This window comes from Chaetomium strumarium, assembly GCF_033439665.1.
Source record: "Chaetomium strumarium strain CBS 333.67 chromosome Unknown B0T15scaffold_2, whole genome shotgun sequence".
Classification (NCBI taxonomy): domain Eukaryota; kingdom Fungi; phylum Ascomycota; class Sordariomycetes; order Sordariales; family Chaetomiaceae; genus Chaetomium; species Chaetomium strumarium.
The window spans coordinates 2455176-2475422 of record NW_026944430.1 but is presented as its reverse complement, the minus strand read 5'-3'; the positions used below and the strand labels follow the sequence as shown (position 1 = coordinate 2475422).

General features: G+C 55.4%; 9 protein-coding genes across 9 annotated transcripts; 5 read left to right on the top strand and 4 right to left on the bottom strand.

Annotated features, from left to right (window-relative positions):
- Positions 1 to 227: 227 nt before the first annotated feature.
- B0T15DRAFT_392580 (glycosyltransferase family 21 protein) lies at positions 228 to 1850 on the top strand (the record flags this gene model as incomplete). The annotated part of the gene is made up of 2 exons (XM_062864641.1): positions 228 to 337; positions 398 to 1850. 2 exons carry the CDS (start codon positions 228 to 230, stop codon positions 1848 to 1850), a joined length of 1563 nt encoding a protein of 520 aa, XP_062724255.1.
- Positions 1851 to 1936: 86 nt separating this feature from the next.
- Positions 1937 to 4007, bottom strand: B0T15DRAFT_524514 (SGS domain-containing protein). The gene is made up of 3 exons (XM_062868772.1): positions 3128 to 4007; positions 2875 to 3067; positions 1937 to 2821 (listed from the first exon to the last, which is right to left on the bottom strand). Exons 1-3 carry the CDS (start codon positions 3799 to 3801, stop codon positions 2219 to 2221), a joined length of 1470 nt encoding a protein of 489 aa, XP_062724254.1. The 5' UTR covers positions 3802 to 4007; the 3' UTR covers positions 1937 to 2218.
- Positions 4008 to 4187: 180 nt separating this feature from the next.
- Positions 4188 to 5478, top strand: B0T15DRAFT_524512 (NO signaling/Golgi transport ligand-binding domain-containing protein). Its single transcript, XM_062868771.1, has 3 exons — positions 4188 to 4369; positions 4442 to 4783; positions 4857 to 5478. Exons 2-3 carry the CDS (start codon positions 4578 to 4580, stop codon positions 5305 to 5307), a joined length of 657 nt encoding a protein of 218 aa, XP_062724253.1. The 5' UTR covers positions 4188 to 4369; positions 4442 to 4577; the 3' UTR covers positions 5308 to 5478.
- On the bottom strand, positions 5479 to 6208 carry B0T15DRAFT_524509 (Apc13p protein-domain-containing protein). Its single transcript, XM_062868770.1, has 2 exons — positions 6021 to 6208; positions 5479 to 5958 (listed from the first exon to the last, which is right to left on the bottom strand). Exons 1-2 carry the CDS (start codon positions 6201 to 6203, stop codon positions 5626 to 5628), a joined length of 516 nt encoding a protein of 171 aa, XP_062724252.1. The 5' UTR covers positions 6204 to 6208; the 3' UTR covers positions 5479 to 5625.
- Positions 6209 to 11867: 5659 nt separating this feature from the next.
- B0T15DRAFT_108499 (uncharacterized protein) lies at positions 11868 to 12778 on the top strand. Its single transcript, XM_062861463.1, has 2 exons — positions 11868 to 11890; positions 12010 to 12778. Exon 2 carries the CDS (start codon positions 12177 to 12179, stop codon positions 12675 to 12677), a length of 501 nt encoding a protein of 166 aa, XP_062724251.1. The 5' UTR covers positions 11868 to 11890; positions 12010 to 12176; the 3' UTR covers positions 12678 to 12778.
- B0T15DRAFT_108500 (uncharacterized protein) lies at positions 12779 to 13871 on the top strand. Its single transcript, XM_062861464.1, has 2 exons — positions 12779 to 13159; positions 13197 to 13871. Exons 1-2 carry the CDS (start codon positions 12880 to 12882, stop codon positions 13598 to 13600), a joined length of 684 nt encoding a protein of 227 aa, XP_062724250.1. The 5' UTR covers positions 12779 to 12879; the 3' UTR covers positions 13601 to 13871.
- A 244-nt stretch (positions 13872 to 14115) lies between these two features.
- On the bottom strand, positions 14116 to 14850 carry B0T15DRAFT_491051 (uncharacterized protein; the record flags this gene model as incomplete). Its single annotated transcript, XM_062866744.1, has 1 exon — positions 14116 to 14850. One exon carries the CDS (start codon positions 14848 to 14850, stop codon positions 14116 to 14118), a length of 735 nt encoding a protein of 244 aa, XP_062724249.1.
- A 1050-nt stretch (positions 14851 to 15900) lies between these two features.
- Positions 15901 to 17827, bottom strand: B0T15DRAFT_524503 (GPR1/FUN34/yaaH family-domain-containing protein). Its single transcript, XM_062868769.1, has 4 exons — positions 16859 to 17827; positions 16650 to 16760; positions 16358 to 16556; positions 15901 to 16275 (listed from the first exon to the last, which is right to left on the bottom strand). The coding sequence occupies exons 1-4, from the start codon at positions 17334 to 17336 to the stop codon at positions 16179 to 16181; spliced, it is 885 nt and encodes a 294-aa protein (XP_062724248.1). The 5' UTR covers positions 17337 to 17827; the 3' UTR covers positions 15901 to 16178.
- Positions 17828 to 18943: 1116 nt separating this feature from the next.
- Positions 18944 to 20230, top strand: B0T15DRAFT_483121 (uncharacterized protein; the record flags this gene model as incomplete). Its single annotated transcript, XM_062866144.1, has 6 exons — positions 18944 to 18977; positions 19044 to 19114; positions 19174 to 19388; positions 19457 to 19538; positions 19609 to 19900; positions 19968 to 20230. The coding sequence occupies 6 exons, from the start codon at positions 18944 to 18946 to the stop codon at positions 20228 to 20230; spliced, it is 957 nt and encodes a 318-aa protein (XP_062724247.1).
- Between the last annotated feature and the right edge of the window lie 17 nt (positions 20231 to 20247).

Below are 20247 nucleotides of genomic sequence, written 5' to 3'. Positions count from 1 at the left end.
CGGCGCATTGTCCTTCATAGCTTCTATTATTGTATGGATTACTGTACGGGCTGGTTGCAACTCGCATGTTTCACAGATCGGATTCCGCATGCTGCTGACTGTTCTATTGCTTGGTGCCCCACATCCACATGGGAATCACGGTCAATCGCGGGCTTTTTTTCCCTCTGCCACCCCGAGTTATCCGTCACGGGAAGCTCTTTCTCCTCACCTGCCTTTCCCCTATAGTGATGACTGATGGAAATGGTCCAATGTCCGTGATAGTCCAAGGCGCCGCCTTGGTAAGTCTGCTCTGGAGTTGTACCGTCTTTCTCGTTCAAGGCATCGGGATCTCGAAGCTGTACGGTGCCTGTCTTAATTTGTTGGTCGTACTCGCTGTTACTGACCGCGCCTGCCCCAGTTTCCGCCACCACTCCGCACCCTATGCGAAGCCCGAGTCCCCGACGCTCAAACAAGATGAAGTCCCTCACATTACAATAATCCGACCGGTTAAGGGCGTTGAGGCTGGACTATATGAGTGCCTGGCTTCGACCTTCCGGCTTGCCTATCCCAAGTCGAAGTTGACCATATACCTATGCGTTGCCTCCACCGCTGATGCCGCGCATCCGGTCCTTCAACAAGTCGTTGCGGACTTCCCGAGTTTCGATGCAAAGGTCCTGGTCGAGGAGGATGACCCGTTGCTCCATGGCACTGCAGGCGATGTGAATAACCTTGGTCCCAATCCGAAGATCCGCAATATCAGCAGGGCGTATCGCGAGGCCAAAGGCGACATTATCTGGATTGTCGACTGCAATGTCTGGGTCGGGACAGGGTCCGCCGGGAGGATGGTCGACAAGCTATGCGGCTTCGGACCCGACGGCATGAGGACGACCCCTTACAAGTTCGTGCACCAACTTCCCCTCGTTGTCGATATCGAGAGAACCAGCCCCGCCGAGGAACGGGAGCACTCCTCTAGGAGCATCTGGAACTATGGCGGCCGGCTGGAAGAGATGTTCATGTCGACCACGCACGCCAAGTTCTATAGCGCGATCAACGCCGTCGGCCTTGCGCCCTGCATCGTCGGCAAAAGCAATATGTTCCGCAAGTCGCACCTCGAGCGTCTGACGGACCCGGCCCAGAACCCGATCCTCTCGGCATCCGACTCGCTCCGCGGCCGGGGTCTGGATTTCTTCTCCTCCTACATCTGCGAGGACCATCTGATCGGGGACTTGATCTGGCGGTCCCACATCCCGGGCTTCAAGAACCACGGTCTCGTGTTTGGCGAGGTGGCCATCCAGCCCATGTCGGGCATGTCCGTGTCAGCCTACATCGCGCGCCGCGTCCGCTGGCTGCGGGTTCGGAAGTGGACTGTCCTGCTTGCCACGCTGGTGGAGCCCGGCGTGGAATCGCTAGTTTGCTGTCTGCACCTGACCTTCGCGCTGACTACCCTGCCGTGGTTCCATGAGAGTCTTGCCGTTCCTCAGACATGGGGCGCTATGGGTCTCATCTGGGTATCGGCCGTCGCTGCCTGGATGTTGGTAGATCGCTGGCTGAGCAGTAAGCTGCGCAAGCTCCAGAGTGTTGAGGTGGATGAGAACACTCCATTTTTTGCTCGGGGATCGTGCCGCCGAGGAGGAATTCAGGAACGGCCGGTCGCGGAGTGGGTGACCACTTGGCTTGGAAGGGAGCTGTTGGCTCTACCGATCTGGACCTGGGCGGTGCTGCTAGGAACGACGGTGAACTGGAGGGGCAAGCAGTTCAGGGTGCAGATGGATATGAGCGTCGTGGAGGTCGAGGGGATCAAGTCCCGGCCCTCAACGCCCCCGATAAAGAGTTGTTCTTCTCATTCCCATGTCAAAAGCCATATACATTAGATGCGAGAGCATATCACTATACCCTTAGATACCACCTTGAATAATACTTAATGCCGTTTAACGTGAAGACATCCTCAGTCCTGTCTTAAGACCAAGCAGACATGTAATGTTGTAATTATTCGTGGTATCAAAAAGGTTCGACCGAACACGAGGTAGCTGATACCCTATTCCTGCTCCTTACGTCCGTCCGGCTAACACCCATGCGCCGAGAATTCTTGACTATCCCTCCAACGCCATGCGCGACCCAACGCTGCAATGCTGTCGTAAACAAATCCCCACCGAACATAATCAACGCCCCATCCGCGGCTGTTGGAAGTACAATGCCCCCCTTCTCCCCCCAACGCCCCGGCGAACCCTCGACAAACAGCCTAAGCTTCCCACTTCTTAGCCTCGACCCCCTCTGGCGGCACCGTCTCGACCTTCCGGCTTTTGACGTCGTCCCAGTCGGTGCTGAGCGCCGTTCCGTTGCTCTCGATGAAACTCTTCATCATGGCCCGCTGTTGTTCGGGCGTTGCGCCCTTGTACAGCTGCTTGAAGAAGTAGTTCACGTCCTGGGGGTCGTCGTCACCCTCGGCATCGCCAAGCTTATCCCAGTTCTTGGGGCCGGAACGGCTGCTGGTGGGGTAGGCTGGGGCACCCGTCGCAGTCGACGGAGGGGCGGCGGCGGCGGGGACCGGGGCCGAGGCCGTGGGGGCCGCGGTCTTGTTCTCCGCTCTCTCCGCGAGCGGCGTAGCCGATGGCTCGTCGCCCGCATCTGCCAACGCGACCGAGCCGATCTCTTCGCTACCCCACGTGCCCCACTTGACGCCCGGCGTGGCCTTTTGCAGGACCAGCTCAAGCTTGCGCGGTGTGACAGACCAACGACTCTTCGACGGGTCAATCTCACCGCCAAGGGTGAATGTGGATGTGGCCTCGCGGTCACCGGGCTTCACGTAAGGAGCGGCGGGACGAGGAAGCGGCGAAATCTCAACCTGTCTAAATTAGCACCACCCGAAGCTAGAAACGCCAGATGCGTTCAACAAACCTTGTTCTTGAAGAACTTGACACTGAGAGTTTCCTTCTTCACATCTTTCACGAACAGAGAGACTGAAACGTTCTGGCTGCTCTGATAGAAGTCGACGCGGAGCTTTAGCTGCTCGTCGGGAACACTGCCTGGGGCAGGTTCTACAAGCTTAGCTGACTTCAGCTCCTCCTCCACATCACTAGCCGACTCGGGTCTATCAAGATAAACACGATCAGTATTCGCGATGCTATTTGGTTCTATTATTCCACTTTACCGTTCTGGACCGGGCTTCTTTTCCGGCTTCGGTTGCGGCTTCTTGGGGACCTTGGCGACGTTGACCTTCCGCCCAGGATGGTCTTCCGGCAGTGACTTCAAGCGGCCAAGTACCTGGCTTCTCCAGGTGTAGGCGCGCTTCCAGTCGCTCTCGAAACCAGTCTTGGCCGTCCCCGCCGACTGTGCGCTCATGACTCCGAACACACGGTCACTAAGGGAGGCGCCCTGCGCAGGTTGGCCCGGCTGCCCCTTGTGGTCACTAACGCCGTCCTCATAAGTGACAACGTAGTTGCCGTTTGCGTCTACCTTCTTCTGGACGCCGTCGTCCTCGCCTACCGGGCGGCCCTCCGCCAGCAGCATGCTCCACTTAGCACAGCAGTCCGCATCGGCGTAGCGCTCCAGTTTGTGGTAGACAACTGATCGACGATACTGGGCCTCAATCATCTGCTTGCGCGAGTTACCAGAACCTCGCTCCGCGGCCACGTGGTAGGCGAGCTCGGCATCACGGAGGGCTGCATCGTAGTTCTTCAGTTGCTGATGGGCCTGCGCACGAGCGAGCAGCCAACCGGGCGCATTTGATGATTCGAGCGCCTTGTCGAGGAGGGAGATAGCTGTCGCCCAATCTTTGTGTTGGACTGCTTCGATGCCCCGGTGGCCGAACGTCGTCGCGGACATGATAGTTCTGGTTGTGGAGATGAACAAACGAAAGTGGGGCAGAAGCCTGAAGGAGATAAGATATGAGTGTGCGAAAGCTCAGCAGCAAGATCGTATTTGCGGGATGGAGTTTGATTCTCGGTGGAAGAGTTAGCAGGGACTGCAGGATGGGATGTGGTGGGCTTTATGGGCACTGGAAAGATGAGAAAAGTGTAATGCAATCAGTCTGCTGCCTGAGAAGAATCAGAAGACGACCGAAGCTCCAGCGGGGCAGCTTGATATTCTGCCGCTTGCCTGCCGCTCGGGCCCCCGCCACATCTGAGCTCTGCGTCACCGCCTTCCATATAAAGCTGTAATACCCCACTCATCCTCGCCGGCACCAACCTAACACAGTACTAGTAGATGTAAGGATATGTACGGTACGCAGCCGCACTTTGCTGAGGAAGGACGAACGTCCCCGTAGTCGCCTCGATCTCAATCAATGGCTCACGAATATAACCTCACTAAACGTTCGATATTAGGTCTCCGTCATTCTACTCTACATCTGGCTTACATGGCTGAGTCGTGTTCGGCCTACCGTACTGTTATAGTAAAGTCTTACACATTAGTAGCTTGCAAGTTTCAACTTTCAAGTGCCATACGGCTGACTAAGCTCGCTTAGTACTGTACAATACAAACCGGTACACGCCCAGTTCATCAACTGCGAAAGCGCATTCAGAGCCTACAGAACTGAAACCACCTATCAATGCGCCAAACAGGAGAATAAAACAAAACAAACCTGCATCCCCGCGGCGGAAATGGCACACCTTGGGCCTAGCAAAGCTGCGAGCAGCAAGGAGCAGGCGGGCCTGCGGTACCCGTCCAGTGGCAAGACCATCTACCACCGGCCGTTGAACCGCACCAAGACAGCCGAGCTCAGCCAGGCGAGCTTCGCCTACCTGTTTTCCGAGATGGTGAGCTACGCGCAGCGGCGAGTAACCGGGATTCAAGAACTAGAAAAGCGGTATGTGTCCCGGGCGGCTCCCTTGGGCTTTTTATTCTTCCCCCTCACCCGACTAACCTCGACCGGCGGGAAGGCTCAACCTCCAAGGCCACCCAATAGGCCTCAAGCTGCTCGACCTCCTCCTGATTCGCGAACCGCCACGCTCCCAGACCCGTCCGCTCTCCATCATCGCGCTGCTGCACTTCATCAAGATCAACCTGTGGACCCACCTCTTCGGGCGGCAGGCCGACCGCCTCGAGAAGAGCTCCAACCCGGACACGCCCGACGAGTACATGATCATCGACAACGAGCCGCTCGTCAACGCGTACATCAGCGTGCCGCGCGAGATGAGCCAGCTGAACTGCGCCGCCTTTGTCGCGGGCATCGTGGAGGGCGTGTGCGATGGGGCCATGTTCCCCGCTCGTGTCACGGCGCATACTGTGGGGGGTAAGGAGGAAGGGGAGATGTGGCCCGGGAAAACGGTATTTCTGGTCAAGTTTCAGCCGGAGGTTCTGGAGAGGGAGGCGCTGATTGGCAAGGGGTGAGGTGTTGACGGTTCGCTGGGAGCTGGAGCTGATTGGGCTTTTTTTGCATCGGTCTGGCGTTTAGGGTCGGGTAAGAGCGACTTTGCTTCGGGTTCAACTATGGCTATATCCGGTTGAGATATCATGTTTGCAAAGGGAGTCAGTCATCTAGACGGATGTGGAAAGCAATGGATATTTCTACGTTGACCGTTTGCCCCCATGCGCCATTCCATCAACTCCTAATAAACGCCTCTGAGACCGCTCATAGTAGCCCCGGATCCCCCAGCCAGCACCTAGCAATGCAATGCAGTGCGACAAATCGACGAGCGGTGTCGTCAATCAGCGCGGCAAACCCTTAAAGTCGCTTCCCGGCACCTTCCGCCTACCCCCAGCGCGGCCCTTCGACGCGCCAGGCTTCGGACCACGAGCCATGAGCTCTGCCAGCCCGAGGTCTCTCCATGCGGGCTCCTTCGCCTTCTGCGTAGCCTTTTGGACCCCATAGGCGGCGTGCTGGTCGGGGACCACGTCATCCTCCTCCTCGGGATTGATAGGCTGCAAGTTGGGCGGCACATAGATGTCGTCGGCGGGGAGCTTGTCCCTGCAGAAATCCTCAAACAGGTCCGCATGATGCGGTTTGTGCATGTGCACGTACGTGTAGCAGCTGTCTTTGTTCTGCTGTCGGTGTTAACGTCGTCATGGTCGGGGTGATGATGGTTGACTGCGAGTGGGATTACCATAGTGCAGGAAACGGGAGCTTGGGAAACGGAGATGTCAATGTTGCGCTTGTGAACCCACGTCTCCTCCGCCGAGCTTGAACCCGCAGCCATTTCACTGAGGCTCGAGCTGAGTGGAAGACGTGCTTGTGGGGGCGTCAGGGATCGACTGGAGTCGGAACTGGGGTCGCTCAGAAACTCCATCTTGCCAAGACGCACGCGGTTGACGTAAAGAGGAAAGTCGTGGCGGTGCATCCATAAGTCCGTGCCTGTGTGAGGCGCAGGCCTATGGCTGAAGGTGCAAAAGACTCGTAGTCGGTTAGCCCTAACCCTGAGTATGCCTCACGATACACCATTGCAGCGTTCAGACGACAGGTAATCCCTACAAATTAGAAATTCACAGATCTTAATGGTTTCACAAGTCCCAATCCTGTAAAGCTAGGTCTTTGACTTGGTTTAGCTTGTTGTATGAAATTGGCTGGTCTCTCCAACTATATCCCTTCCTCGTTGACTTTCTCAGCCGTGCGCGGCCGATGCCTCCCGCCTTCCTGAGCGCATCTTCAATGATGAGCCTTCCTCAGCATGTTCACCATCTCAGTGATGGACGTCTCCAAAGTCTGTATTCCTGAAGGATTGGGCGGAGTCTCAGTTAGGCCCGTCTGGACGCTGTCATCCTCCCAAAAGCCGTATTTCCCATTGACGACGCACGGATTGAAGATGTTAGAGGTCATATTCCAGGCCAGAGTCACCTCATTGATCCGGATTGACTTGCTGTGTTCATTGCACACATGACCGGCGCAGCTGTCCACAAGTTTCCACGGGCACGTCATGGAGGGCAACTCTAAGTATCCCGTGCTGCTATGCTCTATTCCGGCTCGTCAGTCTCCTATCCCCAGCGACGGTTCGTGAGAACACCGGGAAGCACTTACGGCTGAGCGAATCGATTGCTCTGTGACAGTCTCCAGCAACCGGTACCTCACCAGAGTCTTCGCACATGGTGCCATGCAGGGCAAGATCATGCTTCTCCCTGGTGGACAGCTGGGAGTCCGGACCGCGCTTTCCCAAGGCGGTGACGTTCGAAGGAGCATACAGGCGTACACTGAGCCTGTTTGTCTCCCACCGTCTGTACATGCCCTGGGTGACGCAAGGCTTGAAAATACGCTCCGTCATCATGGACGACACATCTGAGAGGTGGACATCGAGGCTGGTTGTCATCTTGTTGAAGATGATACCGGCACAGGAGCCCTTGCTGAAAGATCGTGCCTCTCCGCCGTGGAATGTGACGGGATGAATCGACTCTTTTGGGCTCGTTAGTGCTTGTCACCTTGCTATCTCACACACACTCAGGGGGTACTTTATCGTGAGCAGAAGGCACTCACCGTGCATGGGGTCAATGACATCCTGGCAGTCCTTGGCGTTGACCTTGTGCGTCGTAGCGATGCATCCCGAGTCCCACCCCAATAATGGCTTGCAAGCAGCCACCTGGAGAAAGGCGACGAGCAGAACGGAGACGCAAATCATGGTGAGGCGTGTTAGTTGGTGGGAACGGAATGATGCCGATTAGGGCTGTGTTGCCTTGGTGGATTCTCAGTTAGAAGCTGGAAGAGCTCATGACTGGGATAGGAGGCATTATATACCCACAAGCAGGCCTTGAAGCAGTGGAATCGTTCACTTCCTCATCATCACTCATCCCATCATCCTTGCTTTGCAGCCCTTTGCAAGTCCTCACGCGGCAAGCAGATGACCAAAAATCCCAAAGCCCCATCATATTGCCCTCTAACTGGCCCATTGTTCATTAATTGGGAATAGCTTCTGGCTTGGGATCAACGAATCCAAGCCGGCACACATTTTAACACCAGCCACTCTGTTTGTTCAATTCAAGCACTAACAGTGTCAGCCTCTCTACGGTCCATTTCATCGTTGGCTTTCTCGATCAGACCCTTGTTTTGAAGACCATTAGGCACGGTAGATAGAGAACAATGAGACACATCTCTTTACCGAGCCTTGTGATGGTACGGGTAGGACGCTTGGGCGGTAGGTAACTGTAAATGTACTCTGATCAGCCTGCGTTGCCACATTGAATATGCACTTCGTTCAACAGTAAGGTTCCGGCCATTGCATTTACTGCTAATCGGCAAGAAGATCCGATGGGGATGGGATGAGCTCATCCAAGCTTGCCAGTGCTTTGGCTTCTTTCCCCTTGATCTCGGGCCTAGCATGAAAGCAGCAAGCTGACGTTCTGGAGATACAGATAGCTAGGCTCTACCAACTAACTACACAGTGCTCTGAGAACTGGCGTTCGACTTTTCGTACTCATGTAAACATCCTTTATAGGCCCCGTAGGAACGTCTCAGGCAACAAGCTCCATTCTGCGTAAGTCAGTGGCAACGTTGCGGTGGCTTTCTATCAACAGATGGACAGAACAGCCTTCTCTGGGAACGAGCGCCGACATCTAGAGGTGGGCAGTATGCAATACGCTGATAGGTGAACGGGAGTTCGTTCAAATCCGAGGAAATGGGGTGATTGCGAAGGCCAATTTATGCACTGAGGCTACTATAACACTGGGCCATGCAAAAGGAATGTTCGCGGCGCTCCGTACACACTTCCAGGTTGCTGTATCACACAGTAGACAGCTTTCGAATTGGACTTCAGTAACCATGATTCAACATAGTTGGAATCTGGGCCGAGATGTCAATTCATCGGGAACAGGGTCTACCATACCCCAAGGAATCGTGGGGGAAGCTCAATACCTTATACAGGAGGGATTGCCATGTACAACACAACCGATAATTCTCTGTATGACTCGTCCTGGATCCAAGAGGGGTGTCGATGTCTGATCTCCAAAGTTGGAAGGCTCTCAGCCGTTCCACTTGAACCCCTTCTTCTACAGAGGCCACGTTCACATTCTATTCCTCGATAGCGGTGCCTTCTCGCCACAGTATATACCAGGGTGTTGTTCCTGTCCAGCGTCCCTGTTTCGATTTGTATTTTGTACACGTCCCATTCCCCCCATGGCATTTACGCGACTCAGTTTTTATGTTGCCGCCGCGACGGTCATTTCCACTACAACGGCACAAATACGGTAATGTCTACAACCTGGCCAAACCCCTAATCATTCCATTCATAGCCCTTCCCCGCCACAGTAGCAAGCTTCCTCTGCAGTGCGCGGAGCCTCCAAAACCTTCATAGCAGCGGGGCCGCCAGGCACACAGGGACGGCCAGCAGGGTGTATTCTTCCGAAGGTTGTCGTTGTCTCCGCCGGGCATCCGTCTCGGGGGGGACCGAGAAATGCGGCTGGGGGGGGGGGGGGGGGAGAGGCCCGGTAGTCCGGGAAGCGCTGGCTAGTAGTACCTGGGGCCAGTTACGAGGTGACTAGTCCTTCCGGGGTGTCACGCCGATGGTGACTAGGTTGAGGTTGTTCTCGTTCCTACTCTAGCACTAGCCCTAGTCTGTACAAAGTGTTGCTTGTCTGGCTCAATCCCTCACTCTTTATCCACAACGTACTAAGGTATGATCTGGATCCCCTTCCCAGTTCTGGCCTACAATTGGTGGCTACTCAGCTTCCCATCAGCGTAGACCAGCTCTCCGTTGGCCCTTTTGAAACTTTCAGGACGGCAATGTACAAGTGAGAGGCCTCCAGGTTGAGATCGAGCTGAGGATTTGGATACATTTAGGCCAGTTGGGCTCAAGACAGCCTGAGATTCAGTAACATTGCTCTTGTGATTGATCGGCTTGGCGATGACTGGCGTAAAGGTTACCATGAGTCGTGTCTTCTACAATGACCAAAACACATGACCAAAACACACCTTGACTGCCAAAATTCTAACGCCCGAGATACAAAGTTGAAAGGAATCACATCTTAGTGGATTAGAAGGTGCCTGTACTGTACATGACACAATTTGACTTGGGTAAAGTGTCGAAAAGTAAGTGATTTGCAGGACCCTTCGCCATTCCAGTACGTTGGGCTATATCGAAGCCACGTCTCTCTCATCGTGAGGCGCGTGGGAATCGGTTTTGAATACCGATCAGCCCAATGTCCTTGGTGTAAAAAAAAACTAAAAAGCTCTCTCACAGCCAAGACTTTGCCCCTGACACCGACGGCTGAAGATGGCAAGTGCAGTCACTTAACAAGCGCTATGTAACGAGGCACACCGCCGAAAGCTCCTTTGCGTCTATACTTAGCAGTACTGATCGAGAGAACCAACGACTTCCAACACTTATTAGACACTCCGATACGCACTCGCTTCATCCGTAGCGGAGACCATCTTTCGGACCCGTCCTGGGCTGGCACAATTGGCACAATTCTGGTCGGGCCCCAGAGTCCCAGCTGAACATGCGCTGGGAGCCGGATTTTGCCCCGCGGACTATTTGACAGGGGTCTAGACTCGCAGAGCTGACCCCGCAGTCCTGAAGAAGCATCGCGCTACGCGTATGCACAGGCCAGGGGTACAGGCCCGCCAGTCGATGGATGCAGGAAACAACCTGGAAGTATCTCCCGACGGAGTAAAGTCGAAGTGTATGAAACAAGGAGTAGAGAACGTCTCGACCCTAACAAGAAGACAAGCGTTTGACGATCGGAGAAGTACCTATGCGATCTTCCTTGTAACGGTTCGATCCACGCAGGTCCCTAGGTAGTGATAGGGAGGGACCCTGCAGGTGCTGAGCGATGCGGATTCAATGTGTAGTACAGTACCTATCTGCTGAATCGCCAAAAAGACCTTTCCTCGACGGCAGTGAAGTGGCAGCGGCTTGCCCAATCCCCATGCTACGCGACGGCATGGGATAGGTCTGGCCGGGCCCAATCGCAGGTAGGTATGCATGTGCTCGACTTGCATAAGGTACATACTACTCGTACTCCGTATAGTACTAACAGCGCAGCCATGAGTATAAGGCACCGGCCGGACGGTACCATCGCATCGCCCTTCGCTCGCCCACCCATAAACCCTCAAAGGTGGCGACATGTTGCAACCGAAAAAAGTAATGTTTCCGTGGACTGCTGCGGGAAACGCAACGGCGCTTCTGTCTGCGTCAAAGCCGAATTCTCAGATGGTCAGGGTTCGCAGGCTGATTCTGTGTGTTGGGTGTGATTGTCGAAAGATCAAGGATCTGCCAATGGAAAGTGGGTCGAAACGCACCTGTGGCCCCTGATTGTGGCCTTTTGCTCAATCCGGTGACTATTTGTATCCCCAGTTCCGTATGTCGTGTTGCTGAAGTAGAGCGAAGTCTAAAGGAGCCTCTACATAAGTCCAGATTTGTTGCCTGTCTCCGTCATCAGGGCCCATGGATTGAAACTCGCTCGCAAAGCTCTTCAACGGGATCTTCCTTGGTGATTTCGGGAAAGGCAAAGGGGCATTCATTGTCTCAGCTTGCCAAGCCAATCAAGCTTCTGCTGTGTTGCCCAGAACAGGAAGTGGCGCCACGCTAGCTTATCCGGGGGAGGTCCGGCCAATGGGCCAATGCGGTTGCTAGCCGACTCCCGCCAAGATTGACTGCGGCTTGGTGCACTCCACAGCATGATCTGCCAGGTACGGATACGTACCACCAGCACCCAGCAGGACTGCCATTTCCCATTTCTCCTGAGCTCTTCTCCTTGCAAGACCGACCAGCTCTCTCCCTCTGCGATCAATTCGCCTCAGTTCACCGCTCCCTCTGGAGTGGACGATTACAGTAGGCGCTGATCGCCAAGGGGACCCATCGTGGCTGCGGTATTCATCTGAAAACACAGATTAAGGTTCTGCCGACCATTTGCCCGCCATACCTCTTGTTCGTTGATCCGCTCGTTTCTCCTGCTGGGAAGGGGTCACGGGCCGCCATTTTCTCTCGTCGTGTGTTGTCCGCGGCCGTGGCCAACAAGGGGCGTACAAGTACATCGCGCAGCCATTGTTGTTAGGGTCAGTGCCTCCCGCCGCCTGCCACAAGCAGACGATGTGGTTACCGCACGGGAACGGAGGAGTTGTGTCGCAGCTCCCTCCGTCCCAGGTTAGCTCCGTACATGACTGACACCTTCCAGATCACGGCAAACAGCCGCAACTATAAATTCGAGGATCTGGCTTGCGCTACCACGAACAACACCCACTAGACTATCTGCGCGCACAGTAATCTGTCGACGATATCGTTACAGGTCCAGCCACTACGTCGGCTTTATATACCAGATACCGCCCACCCAATCACGTCGCCATGGCCTCCGGATCTTCTCAACTTTTAGGTAGCAAGATGGGTTTAACCGTCGAAACGACGCGGCTCGTACACAAGCCATCACAAGACACGCTCGCCTCGGTAGAGCCGTTCCCCGCATTGGAAGAGAAGAACTCACAACCATGCCGACCCTCCGATGCCTCGACCCCCGCCACCGCGCGCGCAAACCCCTTTGACACCGACATTGAAGCTATGATCACACGAGACAGCTGCAACAGAAAGTCAGGAGAAATAGAATGTACCAAGGGGGGAAGCGACTGCCAGGTCTGGCCCGGCCAGGACCACTGGAAACGCAAGGCTAAAGCGGCAAAGAAAAACCGCCACACCTGCACCTGCCTGGCAAAGCTGAGCAAGCGGAACCGAATTCTAGTCAAGATCGCCATCATCGTCTTCATTATCGGCGCTGCGGTCGCCATTGGTTTCGGCGTCAGCAAGCCGCTGGGGGCGGACATCTGGCGCAGCGACACCCAGAATGGCCCATGAGGGCAGCCTCGCTTCCCTCCTACCACGGTCCTCATGTTGCTCGCCCGTTGTGGTATCCAGATCCACCAAATGATTTCCTTTTGTCCCAGGTATTTGTTTCGACCTGGATCCATACCACCGACAATGTTGAATTTTCGCCTTTCTCTACTTCGGCGACCAATTCCGGCTCACATTCGCCCTCTCGACGATGGATGTTTGAGGCATGGTTTCATTCCAGACTGACTTTTGGGATACCCATCACTCGCCGATTCTTCGCATGGTCTCTTCACTTCAGTTTCCTAGAGACAAGGCGTTCTTGTGCTTTCTCTCTTTGGTTCAAGCATTTGCATGGCGTTCGGGGTATCATGACGCAAGAAGGGTGGTCATCTCAAGTTCCGTTGCAGCCTTTCCGCAGGTGGTGGACTATGATACATTGATACATAATAATCACATGCCAGGGATGGCGATTATGGGTATTTTGTCATGGGAACAAGAGAGGTTTCGTTGGTGTCCTTTGGCTTCAGACACGGGGTGGCGGAGCTTGGAAGAACAGCTGCGATGTTGAGGTGGTGTTACTTGTTGGTTGGTGCGAGACAAGGAATTCAAACCTGTTATTGAGGTTGTGGCGGCTTTGTCATGCCTCTGTAGTTCCGGCCATTGTTCTCTTTGTCGCTCATTGTGCGTTATGCTCGGGTGACAATGCCGTGTCATCGCCTGACTGGTGTGGGATGGGACTTGGCAGATGGCACACAGAACGCACTTGCACACAGGCATCTAAGGCCGCGCTGCGGCGCATCCCTTGTCATACCACTCCGAGACATGTACTCCCGAGACATGTTCACATGCTAGCCGGACACCTTGAAGGCTCGTGGAAACAAGACATGCCAAGTCGAGCTCTTGGCGCTGAACGGTCCGCTTGCGATTTCGTTTCAGCTCTGCCATGACTTCAGATTTCGCCTCGCCAGGTTCACGGATGTTCCTTGTTTGTCTTCCTACCTAGTATGTATGATTGCTTCCAGGCCCTCTCTGTCATGATTCGCAGTCCTCGGCATACTGGATGGTCTGGCTAGGACTTCAGCTCATATATGGGAATCATCTTGTATAACACGGAATGTTATGATCTAGCCCCAACACAGACAAGCTGATGGAAATATCCTGTTATGTTATCTTTATCTTGGTACATAAACTACGAGCAAGCTTGCTTTTCGCAGACACCCCCTTCCCTCTCCCTGGCTTTCCCTCAGTCTAGTAGGTATCTCTTGGTTCTTCTTCCTGCTGCTGCTGCTGCTGCTGCTCCCTTCATTCTCACTCTCCGACGTCGTTCTTTTCTCCTACGTCTTTCTTTTCTCCTGCGTCTTCTTTTCTCCTTGACTAGCTCTGTCTTCATTGCCTTCTCCCATTGGCCCACTACCATTTCATCTGCCCCTTCCTTGGGCGATACTGATCATCCTTCCAGCTCCTACTCGTTTTGTCTGACCTCTCTTGTATCATTCCGTCTTCCCCAGCCCCCAGAGGAAACCGACCCTTCCTCCGAAGCCTCCTCCAGCACCTCAGTCATCCTCCGCAGCGCCGCAACCTTTTTGTGATGCTCCCTCCGCCGGCGCGGATCGCAGTCAGGGACGTCGTGCCTGTGCCGGAGCGCGGGGGAGGAGACATCCCCCAACGAATCGGACGGAGAAGATGATGATGGCTGCGGTGGAGTTGTGCTTGGCTGGTTGTTGCGGCGCTGCTCCTTCTTTTCCTCTTCCTCTCGACCACTGCAGTAGTGCCTCCGCGAGCCGTGCTTTCTTCTTGATGCTAGAGCTGGGTCGGGGGCGGTGAGGAGGTTGGTGTTGGGGAGTCGGTGCGCCGCCTTGTGATGGTGTGTGGCGAGGAGGTGGTGCTGGTTCCGCTTTGAGACAGAGTTGGACAAGAGGGCCCTCGAGGGTATGGTGGGATGTGGTGGTGATGATGGCTTGGGTCCCCTGTGAGCAGCAGCTTCTCTCGGGAGGAAACGAAGGGGTGTGTCTCGGGTAGCGGCAGCGGCGGAGACGGCGACCTCAACGTCCCTGTGTTGGTTCCGTCGTGCGTCGAGTTGTCGGCGGCGACGCGCGGAGAAGCACCAGAAGACTGCTGCGGCGACGAACCCGATTGGGATCAAGAGAACAAGAATATAGGCTGCCGTCCAGTCGTCTTTGCTCGTGCTGGACTGCATTTTTCCCGTTCTTCCCCCAGGTGTCGAGGTGCGGAAATATGAGGGAGCAGGTGCTCGCTTGAGCTTGAGGGACAGAAAGAAATGGTTTTCGTTTGGGATAGAAAGAAAGGATTTATTTATCTGCACTTTCACAAACATTAAGTTGCCTACACTTGGGGTGAACTGTGCAGTGATTGCCTGTTCATGTTGCTTTGGCCTTCCACATTGTTTCGCAGTTCAGACGGTCTGTACGGGAAGCGGACAGTAGGACTAGAACAACATGGCTGCCACCACCCCCGGTGGCCATTACTGATAATAGCCAGCGTCCCCTTGGTCGGTGTATGTATGGTGGTTGTTCTCTCACACGTAAAACTGTACAGAGAGGTCAATTCCTCCAGCTTCAGGAGTTAGCGTCCCAGTTCACACTTCGCCAGCAATTCGATGAGAGAGGCATGGCCGGAGTACGATAATAGCTGTTTTTTACAGCCACTGCTGACTGTTCAGTAGGTATGAACAATGACTTGATGTTTTGCTTTCAGCAACGCTGGTCGATGTTTGGGTAGCAGCGATGGTTGTTCGCACCGAGACAATGATACGCCAAACGGTCAAATGGAAACCCCAAGTCCCTATTCTCTGAACAAACAGCATGATCTTTAGGGTGTCGGTATAGTATCAGTGCCGTAAGCGGGTTAGCCACAATTAACAATACGCCACATCGACTGGCTTCTGATTCTTTGATACTCCGAGCACATGAAGCCTGTACAGGTCCTATTCATATGTACTAGTGTGTTACTCAGCTACCTTTGTTTATCAGACCTCATGGACAGCTGCGTTGGTGAGTGATAAGGTGGGCCTGGCTTCTGGACGAGTAACCTGGATATTCGAAGACGGGCCGCCTGTATACGGCCGATGACGCTGATCTCCGAGAGAGCGTCGATGACTACATATGCCCATAGTAAGGGTTATGCTGTGATGCGAAGGGGAGATCCGAATGGCAGGGGTTGAGTCAAGGCTGGACCGGAATAGGCTGCGAGGGATACTTGGAAGCTAGCGCGGCTTGTGACAAAGCGACTAACTTATCGAACATCGCACAGCCTTTGCGAGTCATCTCAACCACGGACAAGCGACAGGCAGTAATATCGGTTGACAGGTAGGCACAGAGACCAGCCCCTATTGCCAGCTTGATTGGAGGCCGGTTTCTGGCATCAGGAGCGCGTCGGAGACAGCCTATGCAACCGCCAACAGGCAATGCGGATGCTGTATTGCAGTATATTGCAGCACAGTACCACTGGGATATATGATGTCTTGGGAAACATGACATGTCAAGGTCCGGAGAAAGTGCCATCCCCTCAAGCCCGCTTCCGCTTCCCGCCAAAGTAGCGCGATGTGTCACCAAGAGGCAGCTCGATAATGGCGTCCTGCAGCAGCATGGCGAACGTGAGGTACCTGCACCACCGGCTATTAGTACTACAGGCACAAGGAAGGGATGCCGGGATGTTCACTACTACTAGTATTATTCCGTACGTACCAGCCAAGTAGACCAGCAAGAAAGCAAAACACGCCGCCCGTCTTCAGCAGCCCCGTCGCCGAGCTCTTGCCGTCGGCGAGCGCCATGTAGCTGGCCGAGAGAAAGAGGAAGGCAAGCTTCACGAAGGTGAAGATGAGGATGAAGACCAGATTCGTCGGGAGGGAGGCGACAAGCAGCGCAAGGGTAAAGACCATCCACACTGAGGAGAGAGGAGAAGCAAGGCGCTTGGTCAGTAACAGTTACGAGGCCTGGGAGTCGGAACTCGGAAGCACGGGGGCCAGTCAAGACTCACTGATGAAGTAGAAGGCCAGGGCGTTGTAGTACATTGTCACGTCGTCGCCGTAGGCTTCGCGGACGCCAAAGGCCGGCGTTAGAATGGCACCGTAGCCGGCATAGAAGGCGCCTGCCCCCCGGTCAGGTCAGGTCAGGTCAGGTTCGTTCAGCGCCCGGCCCGGGTCGAGTTACGAACTAGTACACGACAGGCGGGGAAGGGGAACTTACCGAAGCCGGCGAAGACGGTGTAGGAGAAGCCGTTGCCGATGGCCATCTCCCACTGGGCCGTGACGAACATGCCGAGGCCGGCGGCGAAGAAGAGGTTGCCGACGAAGGCGTTGGTCACTGACGCGCCGCGCCAGCCCATCAGGCTCATGGCCAGCCCCGTCAGCGTCACGGCGAACATGCTGATGGCGAGGGCCGAGCCGGCCCCGAGGCTCCGTGGCGCCGTCTGCGCCGCCACGACCGCATAGGGGTTCTGCACCGGCCGCGCCTGTGCCTCGACCTCGGCGACGTCCAGCTCGGCGAACCCGTCGGAGTGCTCGTGGTGCTCGCGGTGGACCTTGGTCGCGACCTCTTCGTGGCCGTTGGAATGGGAACGAATCGACATGGTGGCGGCGTGCGTTGGGGGAGGCTGGGGCTGTGTCTGGCCGTCTGTCGTGTGCTGGGGAGGTCCCTCCCGCCTACATATAGGGCCACGGAGCATCCGGGGTGACGCGCGAGGGAGCGCCAGAGCGGCCAGACCGCTGCTGCCCAAGAGATCCTTCGAACTTCTTCCTTTGGTCCATTCCCAGAACCCATCCCGGATCCGTCCTGCGGCTGGTCACCAGCCCATACCGCCCCCGCCGCCCCCTCCCCCGTCGCCAATACGCAGGACGTACAGTAGTGCTGCCCCCCCGGCCTTTTGGGGCCTCGCCACGACTCTTGGCTCGAAGCCTCAAGTTGAAGCCCTCTCCTCCCTTGCCCCGACATCACCGCCAGGACCGCCAGCGTTCCGCGCACTCTGCTGCAGGGGGATTGTCGGACGGGGCGCCTATTGGTTACCGACAGAGGCGTCCTCAGCTTCACCCCTCAGCTCCTCTCCAACCGTCCAGGGCCCTTACACTAGTGCTGAGCTTCCTAGCTCCCGTTGGTCCGGCTCCACTACCCCAGATTCCTTTGGCCCGTGCGCCCCCCCTAGCACCGGGAAGCACACCCCCCCTCGCATAGGTCAGTACACCTGCGGTCCCGGCGCCCTCCAGAAGGAGGAAACGCTTATTAGCGCCGAGATTCGGAAGAGGTAATTGTCTGTTGTATATTTTCTGCCCACAACGACTAGCTAGGTATCTTGCGGGTTTCTCATATAGATCAAGTGCATCCGCAAACAAATAAACGGCCTAAGGCTTTCCGACGAGTCCTCTTGCTCGTCCGGTTCCGATTGCTCCGCACCTCTCAAAAAACGAAAGCATGAACACCTTACCCTGTACATGAGAGATGAGTTGATGCTTAAGGTCGCCAGGAGTACGACTCATAGACAAACACCATTGAAGCGCAAGTCTAATGGCGGAGAGCCTGAGTAAATATCGCTCGACGCTCGTCGGTGACAATGGAAAGGATACCGACCTAACGATATGTACTATGACCTAGGTTCCAAGCTGCCAGCCTGTCACCATCACCTCACCCCATGCTGATAGTAAGCACCAGAGAAGACTATGTGACCGCTGCTTGGCGTTCGGGCTGAGGTTTGAGATATTACCTAATTGTAAACATGCACACCGCGCCCACCGAGATGGATTAGCATATACCGGGCTACCGAGCCAAGGGAACCTGCTGATAACATTTGGCCGGAACTCAGCCACCAACCATCAAGAGTTCGCTACATTAGGAGAGCTCGCCACCAACAGAACCTCCTGCTTCCTTCGGCAGCCTGCTATACCGTACTGACAAGCGCTATAGTGGCGGAGTCATTGGAAACTTGAAGGCGGTTTGAACTTGGATGCAGTCTTTGTGGAGACGGCACACTGACGCCGCCGACCAAGCAATAATATGTAGGTACCTTACCTAGGTAGGGCCAACGACACCTACAAGCCGGCCGCTCCACGGTGCCCGTTCGGCGGAAGAAAACATCATGGTTGCGCCGCTCGTATCAGTCAGTTAGCACTTTTCGGCCGAAGCACGGCCGAAGCACGGCTGGTCGGGGTTCCACGCCCCAAGTATAAGAGAGAACACAGAGCACACCTGTGACCTGTTTCCCTTGACTTTCAGTTTCGACATTGCATCCGTCCGACATTGCATCCGTCCGACATTGCATCCGTCTGAAGCCCAGGCACGAAGATGGTGAAAATCGCAGTGGCCGGCGGCTCCGGCTGTACGTGTTCCCATAAGCAGCGTGACTGGCTTCTGTCACACCACTAACCTTCCTTCGAATAACTAGCGGTTGCCAGCGAGATTATCGACGCCCTAGTCGCTACCAAGAAGCATGAGATTCTGCTTCTCTCGAGAAAGGTACGCAATGGTCTTCCCTTTCCAGCATGGAGTGCTTGGTCCGCTAAACTAGTGCTTAGGATGCTCCTCCTCCGGAGAAGGCTGTGCCGGGGGTGACGTGGGTCAAGGCAAACTACGAGGACGTGGAGCAGCTGGCCCAGGTGCTGCAGGGAGTCGATACGGTGCTCTCAGTGATCGTCGTGCACATGGACCCCGGCAACGTGGCACAGCGGAACCTGATCGATGCTGCTGTTCGAGCGGGCGTGAGGCGCTTTGCGCCGAGCGAATGGGGCCTGTAAGCTTACCCAGCCCTAAAGGCAAAGCCCGCTGTGTGTGACTAACTGACTGACCCGTGCCTCGTAGGCCGAGCAGCGAGTATATGCCCTGGTATGCCGGAAAGGCCGAGATCAGTCAGTATCTCAAGGACCTGAACAAGAACAAGAAGGCAGGCCATCGATAAATTCCTGCATCGGTTCAAAAAAAAAGAAAAGAAAATACTGACACTCCCGTCGTAGGTCCTGGAGTACACGCTTTTCCAGTCCGGCCTCTTTATCAACTACCTCACCTACCCTTACCAGTTAACCAAGCACCTTCCCAGGATGCATACCCCGATCGACTTCAACGAGCGCCGAATTCTGATCGTGGAAGGGAGTGAGGATGTCCGCATCACCCTCACCAGAGTCGAGGATCTCGCGGGCGTGGTGGCCAGGGCTGTCGAGTACGAGGGAGAATGGCCGGTTGTCGGGGGAATCAAGGGCACCGAGCTCTCTGTTCGGCAATTGATTGAGCTCGGCGAGAAGATTCGCGGTGAGTGGTGCTCCCTTCTGCTCTTGGTATCCGAGGCCTAACCCGCCGGGTTCTGTCTCCGACTCAGGTGGACCATTCGATGCCGAGAAGCTCAAGGCCGAGGACCTCAAGGCTGGCGTGTACAAGGCGTCGTGGTGTCCCACGCTCGAGCACTCTTCTTTCTCGCCGGAACAGGCCAAAGCACTTGCGAAGACGTTCACGACAGGCCTCCTGCTAGCCATGTCGGTTGGGGACTGGAATGTCTCGGACGAGTGGAACCGTCTGTTGCCGGACTATCAGTTCACTCAGGCCGAGGACTTTTTGAGTGGTGCTTGGAACGGCAAGCCGTGAACGAGGACGGTCATCGA